We start from the raw sequence: 27,728 nt of genomic DNA, 5'->3' as shown, positions 1-27,728 counted from the left end.
ATCTGCGAGCAGGGGCTGATGATCATTTGTGTCCAGTACCCTTTATAACCAACGTTATCTGCGAGCAGGGGCTGATGATCATCTGTGTCCAGTACCCTTTATAACTAACGTTATCTGCGAGCAGGGGCTGACGATCATCTGTGTCCAGTACCCTTTATAACTAACGTTATCTGCGAGCAGGGGCTGATGATCATATGTGTCCAGTACCCTTTATAACAAACGTTATCTGCGAGCAGGGGCTGATGATCATCTGTGTCCAGTACCCTTTATAACTAACGTTATCTGCGAGCAGGGGCTGATGATCATCTGTGTCCAGTACCCTTTATAACTAACGTTATCTGCGAGCAGGGGCTGATGATCATCTGTGTCCAGTACCCTTTATAACTAACTTTATCTGCGAGCAGGGGCTGATGATCATTTGTGTCCAGTACCCTTTATAACCAACGTTATCTGCGAGCAGGGGCTGACGATCATCTGTGTCCAGTACCCTTTATAACTAACGTTATCTGCGAGCATGGGCTGATGATCATTTGTGTCCAGTACCCTTCATAACTAACGTTATCTGCGAGCAGGGGCTGATGATCATCTGTGTCCAGTACCCTTTATAACTAACGTTATCTGCGAGCAGGGGCTGATGATTGATGATCATCTGTGTCCAGTACCCTTTATAACTAACGTTATCTGCGAGCATGGGCTGATGATCATTTGTGTCCCATCATCATACACATTCTTCATTTATTGCATTTAAAACACCTTCTTATATCTTTGTATAATCCAAGAACCATACAGTGGCGGATCCAGAACTTTTCCTAAAGGAGGGGGGGGGGGGCTCTGACTGACCTAAGGGGGGGCCATCTCCAGTCATGCTTCAGTGATTCCCTATATAATCAACCAAATTTTTCCCAAGAACAAGAAAGGGGGGGGGGTGGCCCCCCAGGGCCCCCTGGATCTGCAATTATGCCAAATTTACTTGCATAGGGTTGTTTTTTTATATTTTTTTTAAGGTAAATATCCCTATCCTTCCTACCAAACTCTATTAGGCCACTGTTATTCATAAAGTTGTCTAGATAATCTTGCCTTCTGCTAAGGACATTTTTCAATTTTTATTTTTTTGTCATGCAGGAAGGTGTCGCAGGGAGGTGTCGATGCAAAAAATTTGAATAATCATATTATGCCATTTGCTGAGAGTATTTTTTTTTTTTGAATTTTCATCCTACGAAAAGGGGCCTGTCAATAAGCAAAAAATTAAAATAGCCTTCCACATTGACTTCCTTATTATTTCGACAACTTAGTACTTATAAGGAAGGAAACATGAGTAGGATTAAACAATAGCAAGAAATGTTTTTTTTCGTCTTTTTAACACAAAAGTTTTTATAACAATTGTATGCACATTTAAGAATGCATTTACTGTTCCCATCTGCTCACAGTACACTGATGGTTAACAGTCGGCATATTTCACATCCGCAACATATAATTACACATCATTCCAGAATACCAAATTATCTGAAAAATTTACACGGTTACATAACGGTTGATTAAGCTGCTGCAGATCTTCCCAAGTTATTTTTTTTATTCCATGCAATTTTCGTAAATTAGTAATTCCCAAGAGCAAACAATACCAAAGAATTCAATCAGTCTTAAAATGGAAAATTTGGCAAAAAATTGATTAATTTTGAACGCAGCTGTCAAAAATGATGAAATTGGATCCATTGGATGAAAGACAATAAAATACTTAATTCTACTCGAGTTTGGAACTAATATTATGGATATGTGTAAAATCAATGTCAACCAATAATGTCCTGGTTTAGTGAAGTAGAAAAGAAGTTCTTATCTGAACCTCAATGTGTACAGTGTAAGTCACCAACTATCTTCATTTATGAGAGGATCGAAAGTGGGAATGGGGTTAATGTTGAGACACTATAATTTTTTTGTTATGCATAAACAAATATTTATTTCTCAAAAGTATTTGGAATACAATTTTTTTTTTTACACAAGTTGAAGAAAATCAAATTGGTCTAAATAAAAGTAAGTTTCTAAATAAATTTGTGTCCCCCAATTGTTTTTTTAAATGAGTAAAGATGTCCCCTTACTTGATTCAAATTAAATTATAGATATTTACATCTTTAAGTCAGTTCAAATACTGATAAGGATCGAGGTAACAAAAAAATCAGGAAATTTGAGAATCTCAAAGTTGAACAGAAAGAATGCATAAATTGATTTAAGTATTTCAAAAAGGAAAGGGGTATATGTTTTGCCAGTGTGGACGATTGAGTGTTTTATTAACGAACTTGACTAGTTTATAACACAGCCCTTGCATGGTGTGATTCTTTACTTTGACTTAAGAACAATTAAAATTGGCATCAATCTGTGCAAGTACATCCTTATTATATTAAGTTTATTATGGGCAGGATTTTAATTCATGAAAAAGTAGGAACTTAAAAGATCAAAAAAATAATTTAATTATTACACGTGTCTAAACCAATCCAAGGAGTAATCAAGCATTTCTATAATGTCTTTGTTTTTTGGAAGACATTTTGCAGTTTTCTGATCATTATAATTTGTAATGCGGGCTTAATTTTGAAATTCGTAGTGTGTTCCCAAGTGTATTGGTGTCATGTAATTATTTAAGTATTCTTTCTATTGTGTTGGATTAAATGTTTTATTGTTTTCATTCCGCATGGTGTTTCGGATATCAATTTAGGTCACACTCGGACCAAGGCCAAGAAAATTATCATAAGTCCTGATAAAAAGTTTACAGTTTACTTTTACAGTCCCGATTTATATAATGTTTTGTAGCTTCTGGTTAATTTCTAAAGTTTCAAGTTGAAGGTTTAGATTGGCTGATAATTAAATCAGTTATGACAACCATTGAGTAATCGGTAGAATCTGTCCGTCTGCTCAATCTCAAATGCTGACATTTTTGAAAGGCCCTATAAATAAAACATATATAAATATTTATCTTGAGTTAAAATATTTTGACTAATGCAAAAGTCGCCACAGTTAAATTCTGAAACATTTGTCAAGATTTTTTATGGATAATTTTTTTCTTCCAAAGGATTTTTTTTCGTTTTGTTTTTTGGTTCATTTGTTTTTGATATAATCTGGGGATTACAAAATTTGCCATTTAGAATTGATGGAAACCGTTTTTAATTAAAAAAGATTATTATTTAAAACTGCATGTTTAAATTGATTTATTATTTTAAACTGCAAATTACATCCAAACTCAATTATAATCTATTTATATAAGCTTTTGGAGGATTTCCACATTTTCTCTTAACATGGCTTGCTTGAAAAATGATAAGATTAGACATGTTTAGCACAGAAATTAGGTGCAAAACTTTCAATGTCTGCCTCATAAACAATGAAAGTTATACTCTAATATAGACAGAAGGGGGTTGAACACTCACTAACAGGTTTAACCCTGCCATATTCTTTATGTACCAGTCACAAGTCAGGAGCCTGTGTTAAACAATTCTGTAGTTTTCCTTGGTGTATGTCTCTTTTTTTGTAAAATATCTTATTGTTATAAGTTAGACTGTTAGTTTTCTTAATTTAAAACAGAGGACATTTTTCATGTCAGAGAATTTTATAGGTATAGGTTTTGCTCATTGTTGAAGACTGTACAGTGACCCAATTAATTGCCTATTATTCTAAGCTATATCCATGTTTCTTGAATTTGAGTGGATAGATGTCTCATTGGCAATCATACCATTTCTCCTTATTTTATATAATTTGTATGCATAGTAGTGGAAATGCTTTGTGAATTTAATGTACAGTTACAGTTGTCATTTATTAAGAGAGTACTTTTTAGCTCACCTTTCCTAAAAGGAAATGTGAGCTTTTGCCATCATTTGGCGTCCTTCGGCGTCCGTCGTCGTCGTCGTTGTCCGTCCGTCGTCGTCGTCGTAAACTATTTCAAAGATCTTCTCCTCTGAAACTACTGAACCAATTCAAACCAAACTTCATCTGATTGATTCCTAGGGTATCTAGAATAAAGTTTGTGTTTTAATTAACATTTCATCAAAAAACATGGCCGCCATGGCTAAAAATAGAACATAGGTGTAAAATGCAGTTTTTGGCTTATCTCAAAAACTAAAGCATTTAGAGCAAATCTGACATGGGGGTAAAAATGTTCAATAGGTCAACATCTATCATCCCTGAAATTTTCAGAAGAATCAAACAACCCATTGTTGGGTTGCTGCCACTTAATTGGTAATTTTAAGGACATTTTGCAGTTTTTGGTCATTATCTTGAATATTATTATAGATAAAGAGAAACTGTATACAGCAAAAATGTTCAGCAAAGTAAGATCTACAAATAAGTTTGTATGACCAAAATTGTCAATTGACCCCTTAAGGAGTTATTGTCCTTTAATGACAATTTTACACAATTTTTTCATCATATTTGCTAACTTTAAAAAATCTTCTCCTCTGAAACTACTGAACCAATTTCCACCAAACTTAAGCTGAATTATCATTAAGGTGTCTAGAATAAAGTTTGTGTTTTATTTTCTGTTTTGTCAAAAAATATGGTTGCCATAGCTAAAAATAGAGCATAGGGGTAAAATGCAGTTTTGGGCTTATATCTCAAAATCTAAAGCTTTTATAGCAAATTTGACAGGTGTGAAAATGTTTATTATGTCAAGATCCATCAGCTGACACAGAAATTAACAACTATAGGTTACTGTACAGCCTTCAACAATTAGCAAAGCATAATAACCAATTTGGCTTTTGACCCCTTAGAATATTGGCCTTTTAACTCAACTTTACACAATTAGTTCATCATGTTGTTTAACTTTTAAAATATTCTCCTCTGAAACTTATAAACCAAATTGAGCCAAATTAAGGCTAAAGGATCCATATTGTGTTTAGTATATATCTATTTTTTTTTTTTTAAATTGGCCGCCATGGCTAAGGAGAACATAGGGATAATATATACAGTGTTGGGCTTTAAAAATCTCAAAAACCAAAGGAGTTGAAGCAAAACAGGTAAGGGTTGAAAATATTCTGCAGATCAAGATTTATCTGTCAAGTAATTTTAAGACAAATCAGACCCATTGTATGGGCTTGTTTTGTTATTATCTTGAATATTATTATAGATAGATATAATGTGTAAGAAGCAATAATATTCAGCAAAGTAAAATCTACAAATAAGTTAATAAGACCAAAATTGTCAATTGACCCCTTTAGGAGTTATTGCCCTTTAAAGACCATTTTACACAATTTGTTCATCAAGTTTGCTAACATTTAAAAATCTTCTCCTCTGAAATACAGATGAGCGATTCAGGCTCTTGAGAGCCTCTTGTTTTTTAGGTAATCTCTTTATTAAGATTCATTTCCAGAGCTGAAATGTTCTGGATTGTACTTGCTTGAAATTTTTCATATTGCATCTTTAATAGTGAGCAGACTACTGCAACTATCAGCTTCCATTATGCTCCTCTCTTAAAAACAGACTCACAAACTATCAGCTTCCATAAATATGCTCTCTTAAAAACAGACTCACCAACTATCAGCTTCCATAAATATGCTCCTCTCTTAAAAACAGACTCACCAACTATCAGCTTCCATAAATATGCTCCTCTCTTAAAAACAGACTCACCAACTATCAGATTCCATAAATATGCTCCTCTCTTAAAAACAGACTCACCAACTATCAGCTTCCATAAATATGCTCCTCTCTTAAAAACAGACTCACCAACTATCAGCTTCCATAAATATGCTCCTCTCTTAAAAACAGACTCACCAACTATCAGCTTCCATAAATATGCTCCTCATTTAAAAACAGACTCACCAACTATCAGCTTCCATAAATATGCTCCTCTCTTAAAAACAGACTCACCAACTATCAGCTTCCATAAATATGCTCCTCTCTTAAAAACAGACTCACCAACTATCAGCTTCCATTATGCTCCTCTCTTAAAAACAGACTCACCAACATAGAAAATGAGCAACACATGTTCAAGAATAGTTGGACGTTGTGGCATGCTCTTATTAAAATTTTCACTGGTATTAGTTGAACTTTCTTCATCCAGGAAACTTTTGATGCCCATATATTGTACGTGACTATAAATTAATGCCAAATCTGCAAAATGATTTGACCAAAAAGTACTGGTACGTACTGAGAAAGCTCGTTAATTAGAAAAAACTTTTTAAGCCAAACCTTGTCAAGTGAAATGAATTAAGCATTACAAATGTAGAAATTAATTAATTATTATGTAACATTTTTATGTATAGACCGCCATAATTGTCATTTGCATATTTCGATATATCATGTGTTGGCAATATGTGTAAATTATTGTCACCCTCCATACCAGTCAACATATATATTGTTAACGTGTATATCACAGCGTGTCAGCCGTGTATCATTGTCACATACTGTATGGTAGGACATTTGTATGTGTCAATTTCACCGCTGGAGCCAAATTCGTCACTCTATCGGAATGTTGGCAAAATCTGTGAAAGAAGTTTTATTTATCCTGTTATGTGACAAGCTGAACTTTTTACGGAAAGACAGAGAGAAATAACTTACATCTTAAAATGCCAACTCCAAGTGTCAGAACAAAATTACAAATGTTTTTTTGTGACACCTCATTCATTGAATAAAGGTTTAATTTTCAGAAATTTCTGGATTACCTCAAAACGTTACTACTAAAAAAATAATTTTTGTTCCTTATTTAAGAAATTCAGTGGACATGCACTGGCTCAATTTAACCATTATGTCCAAAAACTATATCTCATCATTTGAATATTATATTTTTTTACTCTAGGTTTGAACCATCAATTAATATAAATATTGTTTTTTTTTCATATCAGTCATATCTTCATTGCACATCTTTATAAAGATTGAAATTATTTCAATTCAAACCCATAAGTCCTAAATTATAAACTGTTTAGTCACTGTTACTTTCTGTTAAATTTTGAGTTTGGTGCTTATTTCTTTCCTCAAGAAGTTAGGAAAAATCAGGATTTATCTACAACGATTATAAATTATCCTGTCAACACCAATAACTCTGATCAAGTGGAAGGTTGTGTTTCTTTCTCTCTGGGTTATACTTTAGAATTTGGCCAGCATCGTCAATTCTGGACCAATCATAAATGTTCAAAACTCTTGATTTCCTAAAGTTTAACAGGGCCTTTTGGCGCAATAGAACATTTGACACTTTCATTTAATTTCGCACACCCTTTAATGATTTAATATATAATAATATCTAATTATGAGTGCTGAAGGTCATTACAGTTAAACCCAAACCAACAAACAAACTGAAAATTCAGAAACTATTGAGTTCAATTATTATATAATTTATTATTGCGTTTTTCAAAGAATGGACCAAAATTCAAGCTACATTATTGTGATCTTGGGGGAAAAGCTGAATATAGATATCAGAATGCATTAAGTTCTTATTGCTTGGATCATCCACCTAGTCGCATTATTTGTAATATTAAAACCTCAATATTTCTGAATTTACAGTACTTAGATACTCCAGAAAAAAGGGGGACCTCCCTGGGAAGATCTTATTCCTAAGATATCATTAAATTCCCCCTTTTCCCATCCCTACTGCATTGGCCACCTGTCACAACTAAACATTGAAAGCATTATATTTTGGAGGAGGAAGTGATGGACACCCAGACTCTTGTAGAATAATCAGAGATAATTTAGATAAATAAACAATTTCCTAGTTTGATTGTTGACAGTAATTAAGAAAATTAACAGAACATGTGAGTGGTGTAAGTGTGTGTGGTCCTGTGTTTAGGAAGACCTGTCAGACGATTTTAGGATAAATGTCATGATCTCCCAACAGTATTACTTGATTACATTATAAAAAACTCAGTACACATAATCTCCATTATGCAGTCATGTGCAAAAAAGTACCTTGTTTTCTTTTTAAGACCAAGATGGGTCATCAATCTTAACATGCCAATCAAATTACAAAACTATGCAGTTTTTTTTCACCAGTTCTTGATGTAATTGAAGTATGTAAACAATTCTTGCATTGTTACATTTTAAAAGTTTTTGTTCAATTTATATGCAAAGTTGGAAAAGAGAGTTTTCAAAACTGAGATTTCAACATAAATTGAAAAATTATAAGAACATAATCTTTTCTCCCCTGAAGTACTTAGCAGGAAATCTTGTTTGCGACCCTGGTCATGACTATATCAGATTACTGAAATATTTTTTGTAAAAAACTGATTTAGATACTACTAAAGTTTGGTCAGATTGGTCTGCTATTTAATGACTCAATATATTTGTTCTTTTAAATCTATATATGGTTTTGAATATTCCACAATGCCCTTTTTCAAATGAATTTTGATTTCATTTCTCTAGAAAATGCATTCACAAAACTGCTATTTCAAGAAATTTCCCATATAAAAGTTGCAAATTTTTTTTCATTTTTACACCTAAGTAAGGAGATTGATATTAATTGTCATTGGTATATATTTTTTTCATTATAAGTTAGGGCAAATAGTTCAAAATGAATCTGTACACTGCAAAGTTATGACTCAGTTTTAAAAATCAAAATCTGTAAAATTTGGTGTTCGCAGTACTTGTATTCTATTTTTAATGCCCCGCTGTATGGGAGCGGAGTCCACCATTAAGTTTTACCCTTTTTATTTTTCTGGTTTCTAACCAGGTATAAGTTAATTAATGATTTACCTGAGAAAATCTGTATGAAATAATTGATGTCTAAAAGAAATAGACATTGTCCTTTTGAAGTTGATCTCCCAAGAGACAGCAGATATTATAATTACAAAATCACTAGAAGCCTCAGGGCAGAAAACAGAGATCTTACAAAGAAAAAAATTAATTATTTTTACCATAAGAAGAAAAAACCTATCACAGAGTTGAAAAGAAAGAATTACTTTAAAGAGCCCTGTATGAGTTTAGAGAAATCTGCGATGAAAGACTAGAATATCGTAATTATAAATTGATAACCAATTCTGCTGTATGATATTCAGAGCTAATCAGGATAGAGAACCCTATCATTTATTGACAGTGAGAGATGTAGAGACAGTCTTAAAGATGATTACGGGGTATGGGTTCATTATCTTTTGTCTCCATTGCGTTGGTTTGCGGAACTTGACCTGTCAGAAAATTGACAGCGACCAAGATGTCATTATTATCTTATAATTTTCTCATATTGTTCATGCTGAGTTGATTTTAGGTCTAATTGCATCGCTGTTTATGAAGATCGTGTGGCTTTTATCTTCTCAGTTGATTATTCCGTCTTTGAATGTTATGGTTTTTCATTTATCCCAATCAAGGGTGTTCTCTTGGAGATCTTTCCCAAAGACGCAATTATATCGTAATTAGTCAGATTCTTAAAAAAAAGTACTTTTTTGAATTATACTTGTACCAAATGATACCAAAATAGCAGTGTTAACATGGTTAAAGCTGTTATTAGAATTTTTCCAAAAAAGCAGTGAACCCAATGATACTGAAACAGCAATCTTAAAGCTGTCATTAAATTTTATTTTACAATATGTAATATGACTTCTTTGTTCATACCACCAATTAAGCTGAGACTTCTGGATTATTATTGTTCTACATGAAACAGTTAGTTTACATAATTCACCCTTTCAAAGTCTTAAGGATTGTGGGTAATTTTGTTGTTTGTATCCCCAAATGAAAATGAAATCATGTCATTTGTTGAATTCCCATTGTCGAAGAAGTTCTAAGCCAATCACAATGTTTTGGTGTATGCTTGCGAAAATATCACCCAGAATTCAAAATAGATTCTGTATTAATAGATATATAATTGAATAGGACAGTGATACTGAGAAAATCCCAATTTTGTCTGCAAATATAACATTTAAATGGTATTTTTATGCCCCATTTTATACCCCATTTTGGTCTATGCATCCATTCGTTCGTCCTCCTGTCTGATCGTCCGTCTGTCCCGCTTCGGGTTAAAGTTTTTGGTCGAGGTAGTTTTTGATGAAGTTGAAGTCCAATCAACTTGAAACTTAGTACACATGTTCCCTATGATATGATCTTTCTAATTTTAATGCCAAATTGGAGTTTTTAACCCATTTTCACGCTCCACTGAACATAGAAAATGATAGTGCAGATGGGGCATCCGTGAACTATGGACACATTCTTGTTTTTAACAGAATTTGTAACAAATATTTGCAAATTTTATTTTATAATTTCAGGTGATTCTGTTTAGTATAGCATCAGCTGGGTACCTGTATCTATTCAGGTAAGTGGGATACCAGTCAGTTTAGATACAGATAACTGTCCAGTCCAAGCTTCCTGTACCCTAATTCTGTTGTATTGCATTTCAGTGACTTCTCTAATTGACTAAATCCTCCTTTGGAAAAAATCTCCAGAGACAGAATAACATCATATTAAATCATCAGGAAAAAAATGACCAAGTTACAAATTATTTATTTAATGTAATGAGTGTGTGCCACACAGTTTGAACTAGTCGGACATCTACTTCCAATTTTTAGATAATTTGGAGTAGGCTATGAAATTGAAAATGGAAATGGGGAATGATCACAAGTCTAACAGACAACAACCTGACAACAAAGAGCAGAAAACAGCCTTCAGCTGGCTTCTTAAAAAATGTGTACTAGTTGAATGAAAATGGATGTCACACCAAACTCCAGAACATATAAATGAACTAAAATTAAAAAAAACATACAAGACTAACAAAGGCCAGACTCCTGCCTTGGGACAAGCCTAAAAATACAGCGGTGTTAAACATCTAAACCCTCCCCTATACCTCTAACAAATGTAGAATAAACATCTCAACCCTCCCCTATACCTCTAACAAATGTAGAATAAACACATAGATGCCAACCATTACGATTTTTCCGTAGTTTTTCCGATTTTGCGATACAAACTACGCTATTACGGTCAAAGTCGAATAGTTACGGATTCCCAATCATCGCCGTTCAATTTTGTAAATCGCGGATTTTTATCATTACTTTTCCGTCCTGGTCCGGTATTTAGAAAACGACAATGTAATGTTTCTGGTTTCTCGGGAGTTATCAACCTATTGATGGGAACGAACTGACTTCCGAAGAGGAAAACTTGCATTTTATGAAGTAGCTTTCCCCATTTCTCTACTTCTCCTTGACAAAACGAAAATGTACGAGTCCAGAACATCTGAACAATTAATGAATGGAATTCATACTACAGACAACATGTTGAACGACAAATTTTAGTGCACATCATTTTGCAACCACTCGTCAGTAATTTTTATTGGTAAATGCAAGATTTTGAATGATTACTGAAAACTTTTCAAAAATACGGAAAATTTGATAGTTTGTTACTGATTGTCTCAAAAGGAGTTGGCATCTATGTAAACATCTCAACCCTCCCCTATACCTCTAACAAATGTAGAATAAACAAACACACAACATGCTTCTGCTCTTTGGTCGGGGTTGTTGCCTCTTTGTCACATCAATTCACCATTTCCATTCTCAATTGTATTAGCACAACAGCATGTGCATTCTTGTTTGTTAAAAGGCCAGTGGGGATTATTTAATTCATCATACAAAAATGAATCCAACGAGACTGTATGCAATGGAATTTATTGCATCTTAAAAATCCATGTTCCAAATTCATAAATATTGGAAATAGAATATGAAAATATATAGCTATTAGTTTTTACAGGTATATTTTACAATATTACTTTCAAATCTAATGTACTTAGATTTTTCTAGGTACAAACTGTATAAAGTGTATAACATGATATCATTGATAAAATGATCAAAGGATGAAACTTACAAGAAACGTATGATCAAACGGAAATTTTCATTAGAACAAACAAACAGATTTCTTAACTTTTATAGTTTTAAATGAAACTTAGGTAAAATCTGTTAATGTAAAAGATTGACTGTATAAAAATTAGGATTTAACTGTTTGAAATGCAAAATTTTATTTGCAAGTAGAGGAGTAATATAAGATATTTCAGGAAAGAGTTGATATATAATGCTGCAGTCGTGATAATGATGGAATATTTCTCACTTAATTTCTATCATTTAATTTCATCTGTATTTTGTGTAAGAATTTTGGAGGATTTTTTTTTATTATTTTGCAGTTATAAAGTTTGTGGGCAAAGGGAATTAACTTAGTTTAATATTCTTATCAACTGATCTAAATGACATAAACCAGCAGTTCTTGATAAAAAAAATTATGAGACATTTATCTTTTTTTTATTACTTTTTTTCAATATGAGTAATGTAATGCAATGTAATGGAAAAATTAAGTTAAAATAGAAATGGCTGATTTTTGTTGAAACTGTAGTCAAGTGAATAAATGAGTTTTACAGTATAAGTATTGGCTTCCTGAACCTTCGCACTCAGTGCTTTGATAAATGGATCGCATACTTATATTACTGGCTATTGGTGTGGCAGATATAGAATAGGATCTTGGTGTGTTCCCAATTGGTATTAAAAGCAACAGTGTTGGCTGCAATGACCACGGCTTATTTTTGTCTGCTTTTCCTATTGTTGGATTTTGCAATCAAGTTAATAGCCGATTTTAGTGACAGATCTAAGGACTTTTGAAAGTTGGTGTAATAATTTCCAGTAATTAACAGTATAATATATACTAAAATTTGAAGAATCTTTGCTATAAATTATATATTTTCCAATTAACGATGATGCTGAGCTATAACCCTATCTAAACCCTCCTGATCCTGCCACTGGATTTGAATCTGTGTTACCAATAATGCATCTGTTTAATCTGGGGGTGTGGGTGGATATTAGACAACATTTAAATTTGCTGAGTCGGGCAAAAAATTTTAACGGACACTTTTCCATAAAGAAATATAATTATCGTTTTAATAACTGTTTACAGTGACCTATTAAAAGACAGTCACTCACTGAAGAACAGTGGTTTATTGTGTAACAAATGTAACATGGCTCTTATTATGTCTATTTGACTGTGTGACCATTAATGCATAATATTAATATTTAATGATATTTTGTCATAATTTGAGGAATTTGAATGGCAAATACATTGAGGATGCCAAAATTGCCTGTAGGAAAAGTGTCATTTTATAATAACTACCATTCAATAAACATGTAGATAAATGTCAAGTAACACATTGTACTAATCAGGGACTATAATAATGATATATTGTTTTTAAAATAATCTATATCTCATTGTTTTAACAGCTGAGATATGTTGATTCAGCTATGATACATGTATGATGCATAGTGGATTTTAGGGGTCAAGAGTTTAAATAGCCAGTGTTTGTTTGATACCAATTTTCTTGGATTTGATGGGAACTTGAGAAAAACCATGATGAATTTTTAAATGTTAGAAAAAACACAAATTTTCTTTAATTAGATATATATAAAAAGACTTGGTATGTCAGTGCCAATGAGACAACTCTCCAACCATTAGTCACAATTTGCAAAATTAAGCTCACACTGATGAGCAATCTTGAAGGTTGAATGCAGATTTTGACAAAACCCTGAAACTAAATATACATGTACGGTAAATGCAAGTTTTTCTCAATCCACAAAAAATAAATGTACAGTGTATGATTTTCTGTTTGATCTTCAAGGTGACATCTTTATAATTTTAGGTTGATTAAATATTTATTCATGCTTTAATAAAGTTTCTGTTGTGTCAGCAACTATGTCTCTTTGTTTTAAAGTTAAATTTTCAAATGGATGAAAATGTATTCATGGTTTAATTTAAAGCATTCTTTGCCTGAAAGAACAATAATCACAAGCTGTTACTGTTTGCTCATGCTTCTTGGTGCAAAATATTTGTTTTCATGCAGTGCTCAGTTTTGCCAAAGAAAGTTTTATTTTTATAACAAAATACCAAGTATGGTTGGGAATCATGGATGAGACGCTGAGTATATTATACACCTCCAAAGACCAAAGAACAAAGTTGTTAACAAAAACAGGTCATTTTTTGGCCTTTCACAATAAGAAAATCACCACTGTATCATATATATTAGAGCTATCTCTGTTATAAAAAAGTAAAGAAGATGTGGTATAATTGCCAATGAGCCCTTTATCATCTTTAACAATGAGGAAACCATGTTGTGTATGGTCATATAGTGTTGTGTCCTTACAAATTTTTCATTTTAATCTGGTTTGTTTATTTTTAAGTTCTTTATTTTTCAGTAGAATTTTATTTATTGACTTCCAAAACAATTTTGTATGTATAAAAAAATAAAATGCATGTATATATATTTTAATCCAGTTGTATTTGTTAAGATTTTGACTTGAAGTGTTGGTACTTTGTAAACAATGTCATCGTATATAATTCCTGTGTTGTTCTATTATGTGGTAAATATCCTCCTTGGCAGGAGAACACCATAGCAGGGTTGTTAGAAAAATGAATTGTCATACCTATTGTAAAGTTATAAATAATTGAGTATTATTTCTTTAATGCCCAGTGGCAAATATTTCGCCTGCATTCAGGTCAAGAAACAAGATACATTGTGGACTCAAAGGTTTAAGAAAATTCAGGAAATGGAACTTTATAGTGGATAGCGGATAGATGTCAACTTTTGTCTTCTTTTGGCCACCTCCTAACAGTCTTTCATGTCCAGAGAACAGTACACTCTTACAGGGCACAGGGCTGATCTAGTATCTGAACAAATTGGATTTTATTTTCTGAATTGTTGAAAAATTTAGTCTTTTGAGAATCTCATGTAAATATTCCTCTATGCTGAAAAGGATATTTCATAATAAGATGGGCCATGACTCCTTTTCAATTCTTCAATTTGACTGGTGGATAATGGGATTAAATTATGATACACTGTTCATTTCATTGGTACTTGTAATACTACATTTGATCTGCTTACCCTTCCGGAGCACCTGAGATCACCCCTAGTTTTTTGGTGGGGTTCGTGTTGTTTATTCTTGAGTTTTCTATGTTGTGTCATGTGTGATGTTGTTTGTTTGTCTTTTTTCATTTTTAGCCATGGCGTTGTCAGTTTGTTTTAGATTTATAAGTTTGACTGTCCCTTTGGTATCTTTCGTCCCTCTTTTTTGACTGTCACATACTTTAGATGTCTTTTCATTTTAATTGTTTTTACATTTGTCATTTCTGGCCTTTTATAGCGTGCTATATAGTATGCGTATGTGTAAGATAATTATTCAGAAGTGCAGCTGACTAATGCAGTATGGGCTTTGCTCATTGTTGATGGTTGAGGTGACCTATAGTTGTTAACTACTACATCATTTGATCTTTTATGAAAAGTTGCCTCATTGGCAACCTGGAAACAGCTGGCATCCTCTTATTTTCTTAGATGCAATGCTCACATGCACGTTGTGCTCTCTCTTAATTGTTGCTTTGTTTTATTTAGATGAGAAAAAAACGTGTTAGATTCAATACGTGTACCTGGAATTAGAACAAATTTTGACAATGGACAAATAAGCTATTATGTATACCGTGTGTGAATCATCGCTGAACAACTTCTTTCATCTTGCTTTTAACATGAGACATATGAAGGGATAGCTGATTGAATAAATCCTAACCTGACTAGAAAACTAAATCAATACTTTTATAGTCATTTCAAATTCTGATATTCAGTTTGGATTTGAAGTTTAAAGGAATTTCAAGTGAATTTTTATTTTTGTTTTGACATTTTAATAAAATCTTGCATTAAATTTTCTTTGAAGTTTGATATGAGATGAAAGACACATAAGCCGTTTCTGATAAGACCTTAACGATGCGATGAGCCTTTGGTATTCTGATGTTCCTACGATGTATTTATACGTTCAATTTTCCGTTGGAAGGCTGCACGTTCCACGACTTGTCTGTCAATAAATTTAAAACCAAATAGGTTTTGATAGAAAAAACAGGTTCAAAAGTCAAACTCAGTCTAAATATTGTAAGCAATCGTAACATCAAGCAGGGTAACGTGTTGCAGTATTCCGTCATTTGAAGAACCGATGAACACTCAAATGGACTAAAGTCAAGTGTAGTGTTTATTTTGTTTGTTTGAATTAGAATTAATTAACCCCAAGATATGGTGGGAAGTTTCCCTTGAATATCACAAGGTCAATAGATCAGAGTTGTTCTGTTTTCATTTCAATAATGGATGCTACTTGATCTGGATTCTCAATTTATTTGAGTCCAATTAAAGTATGCTTCAGATATAAGGTAGCACTTGTGCATTTTCATACAGACATTTTGCTGCTTTTGATTTTGTTCCTAATGCCCTTCTTATCTCTTATAGGCATTTTTTATTGATATAAGTGGCTTTCAGAGGACATCAGCACTCAATGCTTTTCTTCATTGATTGAAGTGGCTTTGAGAACACCAAATGTCATTCAAACAAAAAACAAACTTTCCACTTCAGATTCCTTTTATAGAAAAAAATTAGTAGAATTGAAAAAAAGAGAATTTTTGTTTACAGGTATTAATTTTCGAATTCAAATGATTTTGATTTCCGTTTAGATTGATTTAAAAAAAAAAGTTTATTGCTAATTCTCACTGAAATTTGAACCTATAATAAAGGGATCCATTTGTTTGAGTTATTTACCTTTATTGAGGGCCATATATTTTCTATCTAATGATTTTGACTTGATGATATGTGTTTTACTTCCCCTTTTGCAGTTCATCCAAAATTTTAACCAACTTGCAACTTGTTTCATCAATTCTAACTTATCAACTCAAGGGGGGATTCAGACATTTTAAAGAGGGATAATAGGGGGGGTTCCAACTATATGTCCCCATTCAAATCCATTGATCGTCCCAAAAAAAAGGGTGTGTGGTTCCAGCCCCTGGAATCCTCCCCCTGGAACCCTCCCCCTGGATCTGCCACTGCAATCAGTCTGAAAAATAAGTTACTGCCTTAATTGTATCAATATTCATCCTGACAAATTCAGTATTCATGTACTGAAGAGAGTATATATAGCCAATAGTTTTATATTTGAATCTAATTTCTATAAGAATATACATTTGATATGCTAGAGCTTCTCATATTTATAAGTTTTCCAGTAATATGAACACACAAGAACGATTATTTTCAATTGAGATTTAATTTTTTGAGGTTTTGAACATGCAATTTAATAAAACTTGTAGTAATCTGTTAAATAATTAAGTATTTTATTGGCGAGATTAAATATCATGTTATTTGATGCATGTTATTATTTTTCATTTTGAAATTACAAACGAAAGTGAACCAAGGCCTGGTGAGTCTGTAGTACGCCTGGTGATCGAGTCTGTAGTACGGTAGAGTCCATAAAGTGGATACCATAAAGTGGATACAAATTTTTCATTTTGGTTGCAGCTTTCTGTGTTTGTTTTGATTTGAGACTTCGTTCAGAAGATACATATTCTTTCATGTTGGTACACAGAAGGCAGTCTTTGCATAATGGATGATATCAAAATTAAAACAAGATGTATTTATTTCTTCTTGTAAAATGATTAAAGCAAGCCAAAATTTCTGTCCTTTCAGTTTGGTCTAGATCAGCTTTGGATGTTTATGACAGGCTTCAACTGAGGTGGGGTCAAATTAGCTACGGAAACATTGCGATAAAATATGGTACTCATGATATTTTTTTATTATTTGCAGACTCGGCAAATTGTGAAAAAATATCATAAGGACCATATTATAAAAAGCTACAGTTTGAGCCCCTCATGTCTCAAAATCTATGCACCATAATTTACTAAAAAGAAGTCCATAAGCAATTTTAGGAACAGTGTAGTACAAAGGCAGTACACCATGGTTGTCAAATTGACTATAGTCAACCACAGTTGATAAGAGCATGGTCAACCATAGTCAGATGTTGACCCTGGTTGCAAAAGTGTAAAACCATAGTTGACCATGGTCACCAAAGTGTAAAATCATAGTTGACCATGGTCACCAAAGTGTAAAACCATAGTTGACCATGGTTTTCAGCACATCCAGCCATGATTTGACCATGGGTTATCAATGGTTAGCGATGGTAACATGGTCAACCATGGTTGCATTTTGACAGGGGAACCCTTTATTGCTCTCCTTCATCTAATAGTTGTAATTAAACCTTCTGATGCAATAAAAGCTCACTTTTAATTTGAGACAAAACGTAATCTCCTTATACTATGTAATAGAAAAGATGAAATTAATGTATAAATATGGACAAACAAACAAGATAAATGCACAATTACCAATCATGAATAGAAAGTGTGATATTTAGACATAATTTTATCCGCTTGGATATCTGACTTAATAGCAATATTACCCTTATAATCTCTTTAATCATTGATCCTTATAGTCTTTGCAATGAAGCAATGAAATAAAAAAAAATATGAGTTAATGAAAACAGGAATACATGTTTATTTAACCAACATACTTCTTACTTATTTAGTAATCAACATTTTTGGTGTACTACTGGCCTAACAGTCGGTCAACACATTGTGTGGAAGGGGGAGGGGAAGACTATTGATGTTTTTTCAGTCATCTTAATTGATATAGATGATGTGGTATTTGAGCTCTTCCACATTAGCTTTTTACATTTTGTGAAATTGAAAAAGAGACCTGAATATCCTGTTCACTTGTCCTTGTACTGTAGGAAGATGATTTGAATTTCTTTCCCATGATAGATTGTGGCGGTATATTTTATGTTCTTTGTGACACATTGTCCGGATTAGTGTCCCAGTTGTTATTCAGCATGTCGGCTTCTGACTAATACAACTGACAAAGTACACCATAATTCTGGGACAAGGCACATGGCTTTAAACTCCATTCTTAATGAAAATAAATTGATTTTGTATGTGGTGGATATCGGCCAGATTGATACGTTATTTCCACGGGAGAGTAAGAATGCACTGGTAGTCAGATAAATCGTTGATTAAAGGATCAATTGGTCGTCATTTACGTAGTGACAAATTGCCGTGATTTTATCTGTGAAAACAGATCTGAAAGGAAAAAAGGATAAGCAAGCAAGAGGAGAGGGTTTAGCGTTATCTCAAAAATTGATTTGACACGGAAATCGTTGGTGAAAAGTAAAATTAAATTGTTTTCTCACTAAGTTATTAGACTGAGAAAGAACTATGACAGATTTATTAGAATTTATAGGTAAACAAATGGTTTAATATGATAAATCCTCCAAAAAAGTTAATTTTAAATGACAGAGAAGAAATATTGTCTGAGAATTTGTGAAATTTATGTTATCTGAAATAAAACTGTTTTCGTTTTATTAAATTGCTTTTAATTACAGTGTCCAGGCGTCCAGTTGTAAGTTTTTGCGGAAATTGAGTTGGCAACAGTTATTTTACAGACATCAGCAGTTGTCTCTCTGCAGTGTTTCTAATAGCCCCCCTTTTCCAGCAATAAACAAAGCAAAAACAAACAAAATAAAACAAAAAAGTACTGGTAGGCTGAAGGCAATATTAGGTTCCTTAAAAAATGCTTATTTTTTTTACTGGGGGATGCAGCTAAACAAAACAGCAGTTTTATAATTCATACTGAAAAAAAAGCAATTATAATGTTGAACATGTTACAATTTTTTTATTAAATGCATTACTGTTGTTCCATGTTGATGATAGGAATTTTCCAGTTACAATAATCATTATCATAACAATTTTTGTTTGAATTAATTATGTATGGAATATCTAAGGAACTTTAGTTTCATGTTACCTTTAGCTTAGATATTCATGCTAATTTTTCAGAAATTGAATAATGATTTTTTTTCAAAGGAATATTGGATTTTCAACCTCAAATTTTTATTTTTTATTTTTATTTTTAACATAAATAGTAATTTAATAAGAAAAAAAAAGAAAAAAAAAGAGGGTTTATCCTTTGAAATGATAACATACTGTGTATTTTTTTTTTTTTTTTTTTTTTATTTTTTGTGAAAAAAAAAAATAATCCTAATTTTTTTTATTTTTGTGGATTTTCCAAAGTTTGCATACTTTGACCTATAGAAAATCTGTGCTAATTCACTGAACATTAGGATTTGTGGTTGACTTATACCAAATAAAATAATGAATAATAATAAAATCTCCAGTATCTATTCTCTGCAGCTCATTGTTGTAATTGACAATAAATAAAACCTGCACAAATAACATTTTATTGCTCATTTTAAAAATCTTCTAAAAGCAGGTTTAACTGCATGTATTTAATTATTGGGAAAAATGATGATTTACCAGCCGATAAAAGTATTACGATTGTATCATTAGAATCTATAGGAATGTAAAATGTCGTTAAAATATCCTCGTAATTAGTTTTAATGGATTTCATAAGCCGATAACGATGCTCACATGAACTCATCAATGATGTATAATCAGTTGTTATTTTTTTTATAAACTAATAAAAAATTTAAAATAAGAATGAGAAAAACGTTTTTCATTTTTGAAATAAGGAAGTATTGGGTATAGAAATAAATGCAGAATTTCTGCAGAATTTTGGTTAATCTTCATCTGATATGTTTGAAGTTTAATTTTATGGTTGCAGTTTAATTTTTTAAGGGTATATGTATATATAGACAATAAATAGTATTTTACTTTTTTTTAACCAAGTTTTCAAAGGGAAAACCCAGTTATTTATTTGGTGAAGCAGGCCAGGTAAATAGGTGGAGGCAGGCAATAGCTATATTAAAAGCAGCTTTCAAACAAATCTTTTTTTTTTAATTTTTATTTTTTTAATTTAAATCTTTTTATACTATGAATGATTTTCCTTTTTTCCTTTCAGGAGTTATGGTTCTTGTTAGATTGAAATTAGCCTTTACTTTCCTACCAAATCCACCCGTTATGTATATTATTAGAATTTTATACTTCTTTCTTTAAAAGGGTTGTGACCTTAGAGGTTGACATTGTGCAAATTAGGAGAAGGTCTATTGATATTGATGGTTATATTATCTTCAAAAAGTATGGCAATTGAAGACTGAATCCAGAAATTTCTTTTTCTTTTTCTTTTTTTCCTTTCTTTTTATATCTCTGTATTCAGAGAGTGTGTCAGGGCACAGAGGAGGAAAAAAAAGACTGAATGGAAATAAAATTTTTGTTTTAGGAATTTTATTGAATTACACTGTACACCACTTAGTTTCTCTGCATAATAATATACATGTACAAGTTTATTTTTTTTGTACCAAGCTGAGGATTTTGACTAATAAACAAATAAATAATGAATGAATAAATTAGTTTGAATCTGAGACTGTAAGTTACGGACGTACATTACTGCATAACAAAAAATACCAGGAATGCATATTTTTCAAAAAGATTTATAGTATTGGACTTCAAGTTTATACGTAAGGGGGAATAACTCTAATAATTTAAATTTTTATTGGCAGATGTTCAGCCATAAATCATCTAAAGAATTTACCTTGTCATGAATCTCAGGTAAAAATTAATTACCGACTACACCTTAATACTAAGGTGAAAACAATACGATAGAACCATAATAATCCAAACATTTTTAATTTGGACCTGACGTTAGGTAAACCTATTACAAGTATCAATTAAATACCAAAAACAAATTTTATATCCTCTTAGCTTGCGGTAACTTAGAGTGGGGGCTATTTTATCTAATTAATCAGTTTTTAATGATATTTCTGTGTATTTTGACAGGAGGATGGAATATTATGTCAACAAAGTAAGACGGAAAATTGAAGAGAATTCTTCGGAATATTGGGGTTTTTGTTTCGGTTGTCCTGCTGTTACGTGCCTAATAACTAGACGAAATCTGGTCAGTTTAATTTGAATCTCGTTCTTCTTGAAGTAATGAAAATGAAATTAGAATTTGTCATAATTTTAATAAACCTGTGCAAACATTGGGAGATCCTGAAATTTTTGCATTGTCATTTAATAGACTTCGCCGACTTGCCTATGGAGGAATTTGTAAATTGAATTTCTCCACATATTGTTTAAAGAGGTGGTTGATTTTAAATATGAAATAGATGTGTGGCTTGGAAGCTTTCTTATGGATCTGAAACTTGATATTTTTCCCTCCCTCTGTAACCAAAACTAACATACAAAAGGAATAAAATAGGGGGTAGTAGGTTAATTGAGATAGGAATGCAATGATGCAAACTTGTGCATAGTACATAGGTTACCAAGATTTCATATAAAACTGCCCAAAAAGTGCACTACTCTTCAAAGTTTCTTTTTGGTATCTATAATATATACATTTTCTTTCTCCGGGCACCCTGGCTTCTTACATCAATAACAACTGGCCTCTACGAAATAGACCAAAATGGGGTTAAAACACCAATAATTAATCAATTTAAAGACAAAATTAAAAATAGCATTTGATCAATTATTATGTAGATGAGGTGTCCTATTATGTACTTTTTTGCAGCAAGTGACATAAAATTGAGAATGGAAATGGGGAATGTGTCAAAGAGACAACAACCCGACCATAGAAAAAACAACAGCAGAAGGTCACCGACAGGTCTTCAATGTAGCGAGAAATTCCTGCACCCGGAGGCGTCCTTCAGCTGGCCCCTAAACAAATATATACTAGTTCAGTGATAATGAATGCCATACTAATTTCCAAATTGTACACAAGAAACTAAAATTAAAATAATACAAGACTAATAAAGGCCAGAGGCTCCTGACTTGGGACAGGTGCAAAATGCGGCGGGGTTAAACATGTTTATGAGATCTCCCCCCTCCCCCCTATACCTCTAGCCAATGTAGAAAAGTAAGACATGTTTACATAATTTCATTGATTTTGCAGGTTACAAGGGAAACCACAAATTTAAATGTTTAATACAGTACAAAGTTTTTATAGGCTATAATGTAAACAAACATTTTTGAAAAACTACAAAATCAAATATCGATGAAAACAAGTTTTTTCCGCTATTTTATTCTTTGGTCGGCCACAGGTTGTTGTCTTTTTGACACATTCCCCATTTTCATTCTCAATTTGATTTTAAGTAAATGTTTTTTGAGACGGAATTTTCTTATAATTTGACAAAATGAAGATTTTCCGATGCCTTTTTCAAAAATATAATAAAAAGTATGGGTCACCCTGCTATTTTTCAAGCTATGAGTCGTTGAAAATTGCCTGAATTTGGTTAGTTTGTTAATGAAAAAGCACATAACAGTGCATAAAAAAAATTCTATGAGATAGAATTTTGAAATAATTGTGAGAAGATAGGTTTTATAATATATTTTAAGAAATTAAAAAGAAAACATGGTGTCACCAAAATTGTTTTCTTGCCACAAGTAAAAATAAAAAAATTCCCTCTTAGCCCAGTATAAATTTTGTGCTAAAAGAGTTATCTCCCCTTAAATGGCTCATTTGAAAAAAATGATTTTAAAAACCAAAAAGGTTGATATTTGTTAAAATATTTTGAATAATACAATAAATTAGCAAGTTTTCTTTATATAAATAAACAGTCTAACCATTAAATTGCAGATCTGTTTCCAAATTTGCTGATTTGGGCAAATAACTATTAAAGACCGATTTTGTACTGTGATTGTACAATCCAAGATGGCGGTATACCATGAATCTACCTTAAATAATTATAAAAGAAATGATAAAAGTGAAGATTAAAATGTACTTGCACAAATTCACAAAAGAAATGTTAATAATGCCCCTCCCCCTTTCTAACCATCAGTAAATATTTTGGCAGCCAGTTACATTATTTATATCTATTACCAGCCTGTCTCAATTAATAATTTTGTTGGAATACTCTTTTGTGAGCGCATGCATAAAAAATAACATGCAGGCAAAATGACCACCAAATAATTTTCGTTTAAGCAAGAAATACAGTCATGTGACAGCACTATGTAGAAACAAAAATAGAACTATCTTTAAAAAAGATATCCGACGTATTTAAATTTGAGTATATGTTTAAAACAATCATTTCGATAACCTTTAGAAGCACAAAGATACCATTTAAATAATGTTTTCTCTGTTTGAGTACAGTATTCTCGGTCCTCGTATCTTTCTGTTTACATTCACCTCAACCCCGCGGAAATCTCACATGCGTAGGTGCGCTCTAAAAGTCATATACGTTCGTACAACTTAGTTTACATTAAAAATTATGTAATTGTCCCGAATAAACAGCTGTCACGGATGCAAAGAGCTATTGGAGAAACAATTATTTTAATAAAAATATAAATTTTTGTAAGATCTAGTTCAAATATTTATATTTTTTCACTTGCTTTCCATCACGATATAATTAACGAGACGTTTTTTCAAACACAACCAAATCACCCACCATGACAGCATTTTGTCCAATCAAAGAAAGGATTTTAAGGATTTTCGAGCATGCGTATTCTGTTGCCATAGTTAAGCGTCCTTAAGTTCAAAGGGCACAAACCAAAACTATACCGATGTAGTCGGAAAAATGTTTGTTAGAAAAAGTATGGTAGCCTATAACATTGTCTAGAAATTGATGAATGAAAAAATGAATCTCGACATGTCTATATGTAAAAAGTATGTTTTTACATTGTATGATCAATTAAAGAATAGTTAATGTCTTATTTTGAAATAGTATACATGTTTTAAAATCCTAAATGATTAATTGTAAATCTTTTTAACTTAACCTTCCTTCAAGTTGTAATTATTTTGATAGACATTTACATGATTTTAATGGTTGTACAAGACATTTATTTATAGACAGGAGGACAAATACATTAGAGAGGAGGGGCAATGTGACATACACAGCTAACTTTAGTGGAAATTTACATCCTTAGTATGGATATCTGATAAATGTAGATGTATGGGTGGAAGATTGTATGGGTTGGGAATAATCAAATTCAACCAACAAGGGGTTGATCTTGATGATTGAATGATAAATGGCTTCCAGGTGGCAAATATTACTTGCTAATGGATGATACAAATTTATGTGAAATATTCAAATTCAAATGTTTATTGACATATAAACTTTAGACAGTAATTAAACTTGTGACAAGAACAACATATTATTAATAGAAAAGTTCATAAAAGAATTGCTATAGCTTTATGATCCCTTCAGACTCCCTTTATTCCTTAAATGACTATAACCACTCAATATAGTGGCTTTCTCATCATCCCAAAAAGGGGGGGGGGGGCATATTTTTAAAGTTAGATTTTAAAAAGTTTAGAGATTCTCAATTTTTTTCTCTCAATTTTTTTTTAACAACCAAAAAAATAAACAATTAGTGCTTATATAACATTTGAAACAAGGCATAAACTTAAAAGGACACTCAAGTCTGCATAAGAGGCTGTTAATATCTGAGGGTGGTGAATTTCCAAAAGCCGTTGTTCTGAATACATACATCTGTGTATTATCAATGACTGCATTGATTAATTGTCTGTTATACATCACACGAACATAAACATTTCAACTTTTGTTTTAAAATCGGAAGGAAAATGTGTCATGGTTTAAAAGCTTTGCAGTGTCTTACATAAACCAGATGAAACAGGCTAGACATGCAGGGGTGCTCTCTAGGGGCATGATTTATTTAACAAAAAAACAAAAGTTTGGTGTCTATAGAGTCAAGTTTGTTTCAAATAATTTTGATAACATGGAAGAGATTTTCACAAAAGGGGGCATGGAGGAGATTTTCACAAAAGGGGGCACCTCCATTCCTAGAAGTCCAGATATCTATCTTTATAAACAGCTAGAAGGGTTGGCTTTCTTAATAAGGTCAGTTTTCTCTGGTACTGAGGATTTTCTTTATGTATATTGGTTTCTGAAAATAGGACGATGTGGTCAGTGAGACAACTCTCGATCACAGATCAAATGACAAACAACTATCGGTTACTGTATGGTCTTCATCAATGATTAAAACCCAAACCCCAGCTATACACATTAGAATAACTGTTACTGTACGGTCTTCATCAATGATTAAAACCCAAACCCCAGCTATACACATTAGAATAACTGTTACTGTACGGTCTTCATCAATGATTAAAACCCAAACCCCAGCTATACACATTAAAATAACTATCAAGTAGAATTGCAAATATTTTGACAGGAATTAAATAGAACTATTGATAGTCCAATACAGGAATTTCTAATTCCAGAGAGAAAGATTTCCTGTCTAGGATGATGACCCTTCACTGAGCCACATTATTAGCTGTTTGACCATTGGTTCATTTTGTTGGCACTTAAAGCCATTATTAGATTATTTCCTTGCTAATAAAAAAAGAACAGCAATTGTTTATTAAATCTGGGTCTATTAATTGATCCATGATATAAATATTTATATGCTGGAATCACTAATTTTTTTTAATTGGCTGCCATAAAAAAATCATGGAGCATTTATTCATTAAAACTTGCATTATGATTTCTCTAAGGTATTGAAAAAACTACAAAAACTTCCTACTTAAATCTCGTCTGAGGATTGGCATTTGAATTAAAATAGGGAATTCTGGAGAAAAATCAGGCTAGTCAATAATGTATTGTGTGGTAATTAAAGTACCAGTATGTTGTTGTTTCTTGAATGAAAATAACAATTCAGGTTTGATATTGACATTTTTCATGATATGCACTTTAAAAAAAGTCCAGTTTTAATTATTTATATTTCATTTATTTAAAATTGACCTACTTAATAATGTCCTGAACAATGTATTACTGTAAATTTAAAAATTATTGCTTGAATATAATATTGTGATTTGGTCAAATTAGACTAAAATGCAATTCTAATTTTTGTGATATTCAGAAAAATCTTGCTTGATTCATAAAAGAAAAAAATTAAAATGTGAGTTTTTATTATTGCTATTATAATCCTGTCGCATTTTTCGCAATAATTTCTGAATTTATAGTAGTATAAGTTTTAATTTTTATATTATTGACCTGCTAAATAATTTCCTGAACAGTAGGATAATTGATTTATAGCAAAAACAAAATAATAAGTTTTTAATAGGACCTAGCTGTGATTTAAAAAAATTATTCAAACTAAAAGGTTGAAAAGAATAAAAGCACCATATGTGGTTTGATTGATTGGTCTTTAAACCACTTTCAACACTATTGTGCTATTTTGTGGTGTTTAGTTTTGTTGGTGGAGGAAGCTGAAGTGCCTAAGAGTCTTATTTGAAAATTTTCATTTTCAATTATATAGATGTGTGTTTCTATATTGTGATGATACACTATTATTACTATTACTAGGTAAGGGTGAAGGTTGGTACCTATTAAATTTTTTAAACCCCCTTTATTTATTTGTTTGCACCTGTCCTTAAAGTCATGAACCTGATGTTCAATAGTTGTCACTTTTTTATGTGGTTCTGATTAAGTTTTTCTTGTTTTGTATATAGATTAGACTGTCGGTTTTCCCGTTTGAAATTTTGAATGGTTTTACACTAGTCATTTTTTTGGTGCCCTTTATAGCTTTGTGTATGTCATGTATGTAGTTAGCCAAGGCTCCTGGTTGAAGTCTTTACTTGACCTATTATGGTTTACTTTTACAAATTGTGACTCAGATGGAAAGTTGTCTCATTGGCACTCATACCACATCTTCTTTTATCTATCAACCACTTTACTTCTGTAATATTTATCTGCAAATCTTACAAATTTTAACTACCGGTATTTCTTGTGGATAATTCAAAATAATTAAAATTTACAAATTTTAACAATTTCTTGTGGATAAATATTTAATCAAAAGAGCAGCTATGGCTGATTCTTTATCATCATAACACCCAGCAGATAGTCTGACCACAAGGAAGTCTGGAGGTTGTCCTGACAGTTAATCTCAATGATTGACGATTGATAGCCGAAACTGACAAGACTCCTGGCTGGGACATAAATTGTTTTCATTTATATTGGTAGAATAATGATAACATTGACAGGAAATCTTGTGATAAATTTCTTATATGATCAGATAAGTTTGTGGGTGGATCTTGTAGAAAGTAGGCTGAACAATAGAAAGGTTTAGCTGTT

The 27,728-nt window shown here is 32.0% G+C and overlaps 1 protein-coding gene across 3 annotated transcripts in view; it reads left to right on the top strand.

Moving 5' to 3' along the window:
- Positions 1-27,728, top strand: part of LOC139491815 (transmembrane protein 135-like) — a 100,956-nt gene that overhangs the window by 51,809 nt on the left and 21,419 nt on the right. For all 3 annotated transcript variants that reach the window (XR_011656648.1, XM_071279685.1, XM_071279686.1), the window contains exon 6: positions 10,152-10,198. Coding sequence is in view for 2 of the 3 variants with exons in the window: in XM_071279685.1 (XP_071135786.1) it covers positions 10,152-10,198 (47 nt within the window). In the remaining variant the exon portion in view is untranslated. The remainder of the gene's footprint in view (positions 1-10,151; positions 10,199-27,728) is intronic.

This window comes from Mytilus edulis, chromosome 10 (genome assembly GCF_963676685.1).
Source record: "Mytilus edulis chromosome 10, xbMytEdul2.2, whole genome shotgun sequence".
Taxonomy (NCBI): domain Eukaryota; kingdom Metazoa; phylum Mollusca; class Bivalvia; order Mytilida; family Mytilidae; genus Mytilus; species Mytilus edulis.
This window is presented reverse-complemented; position numbering and strand designations above follow the sequence as displayed.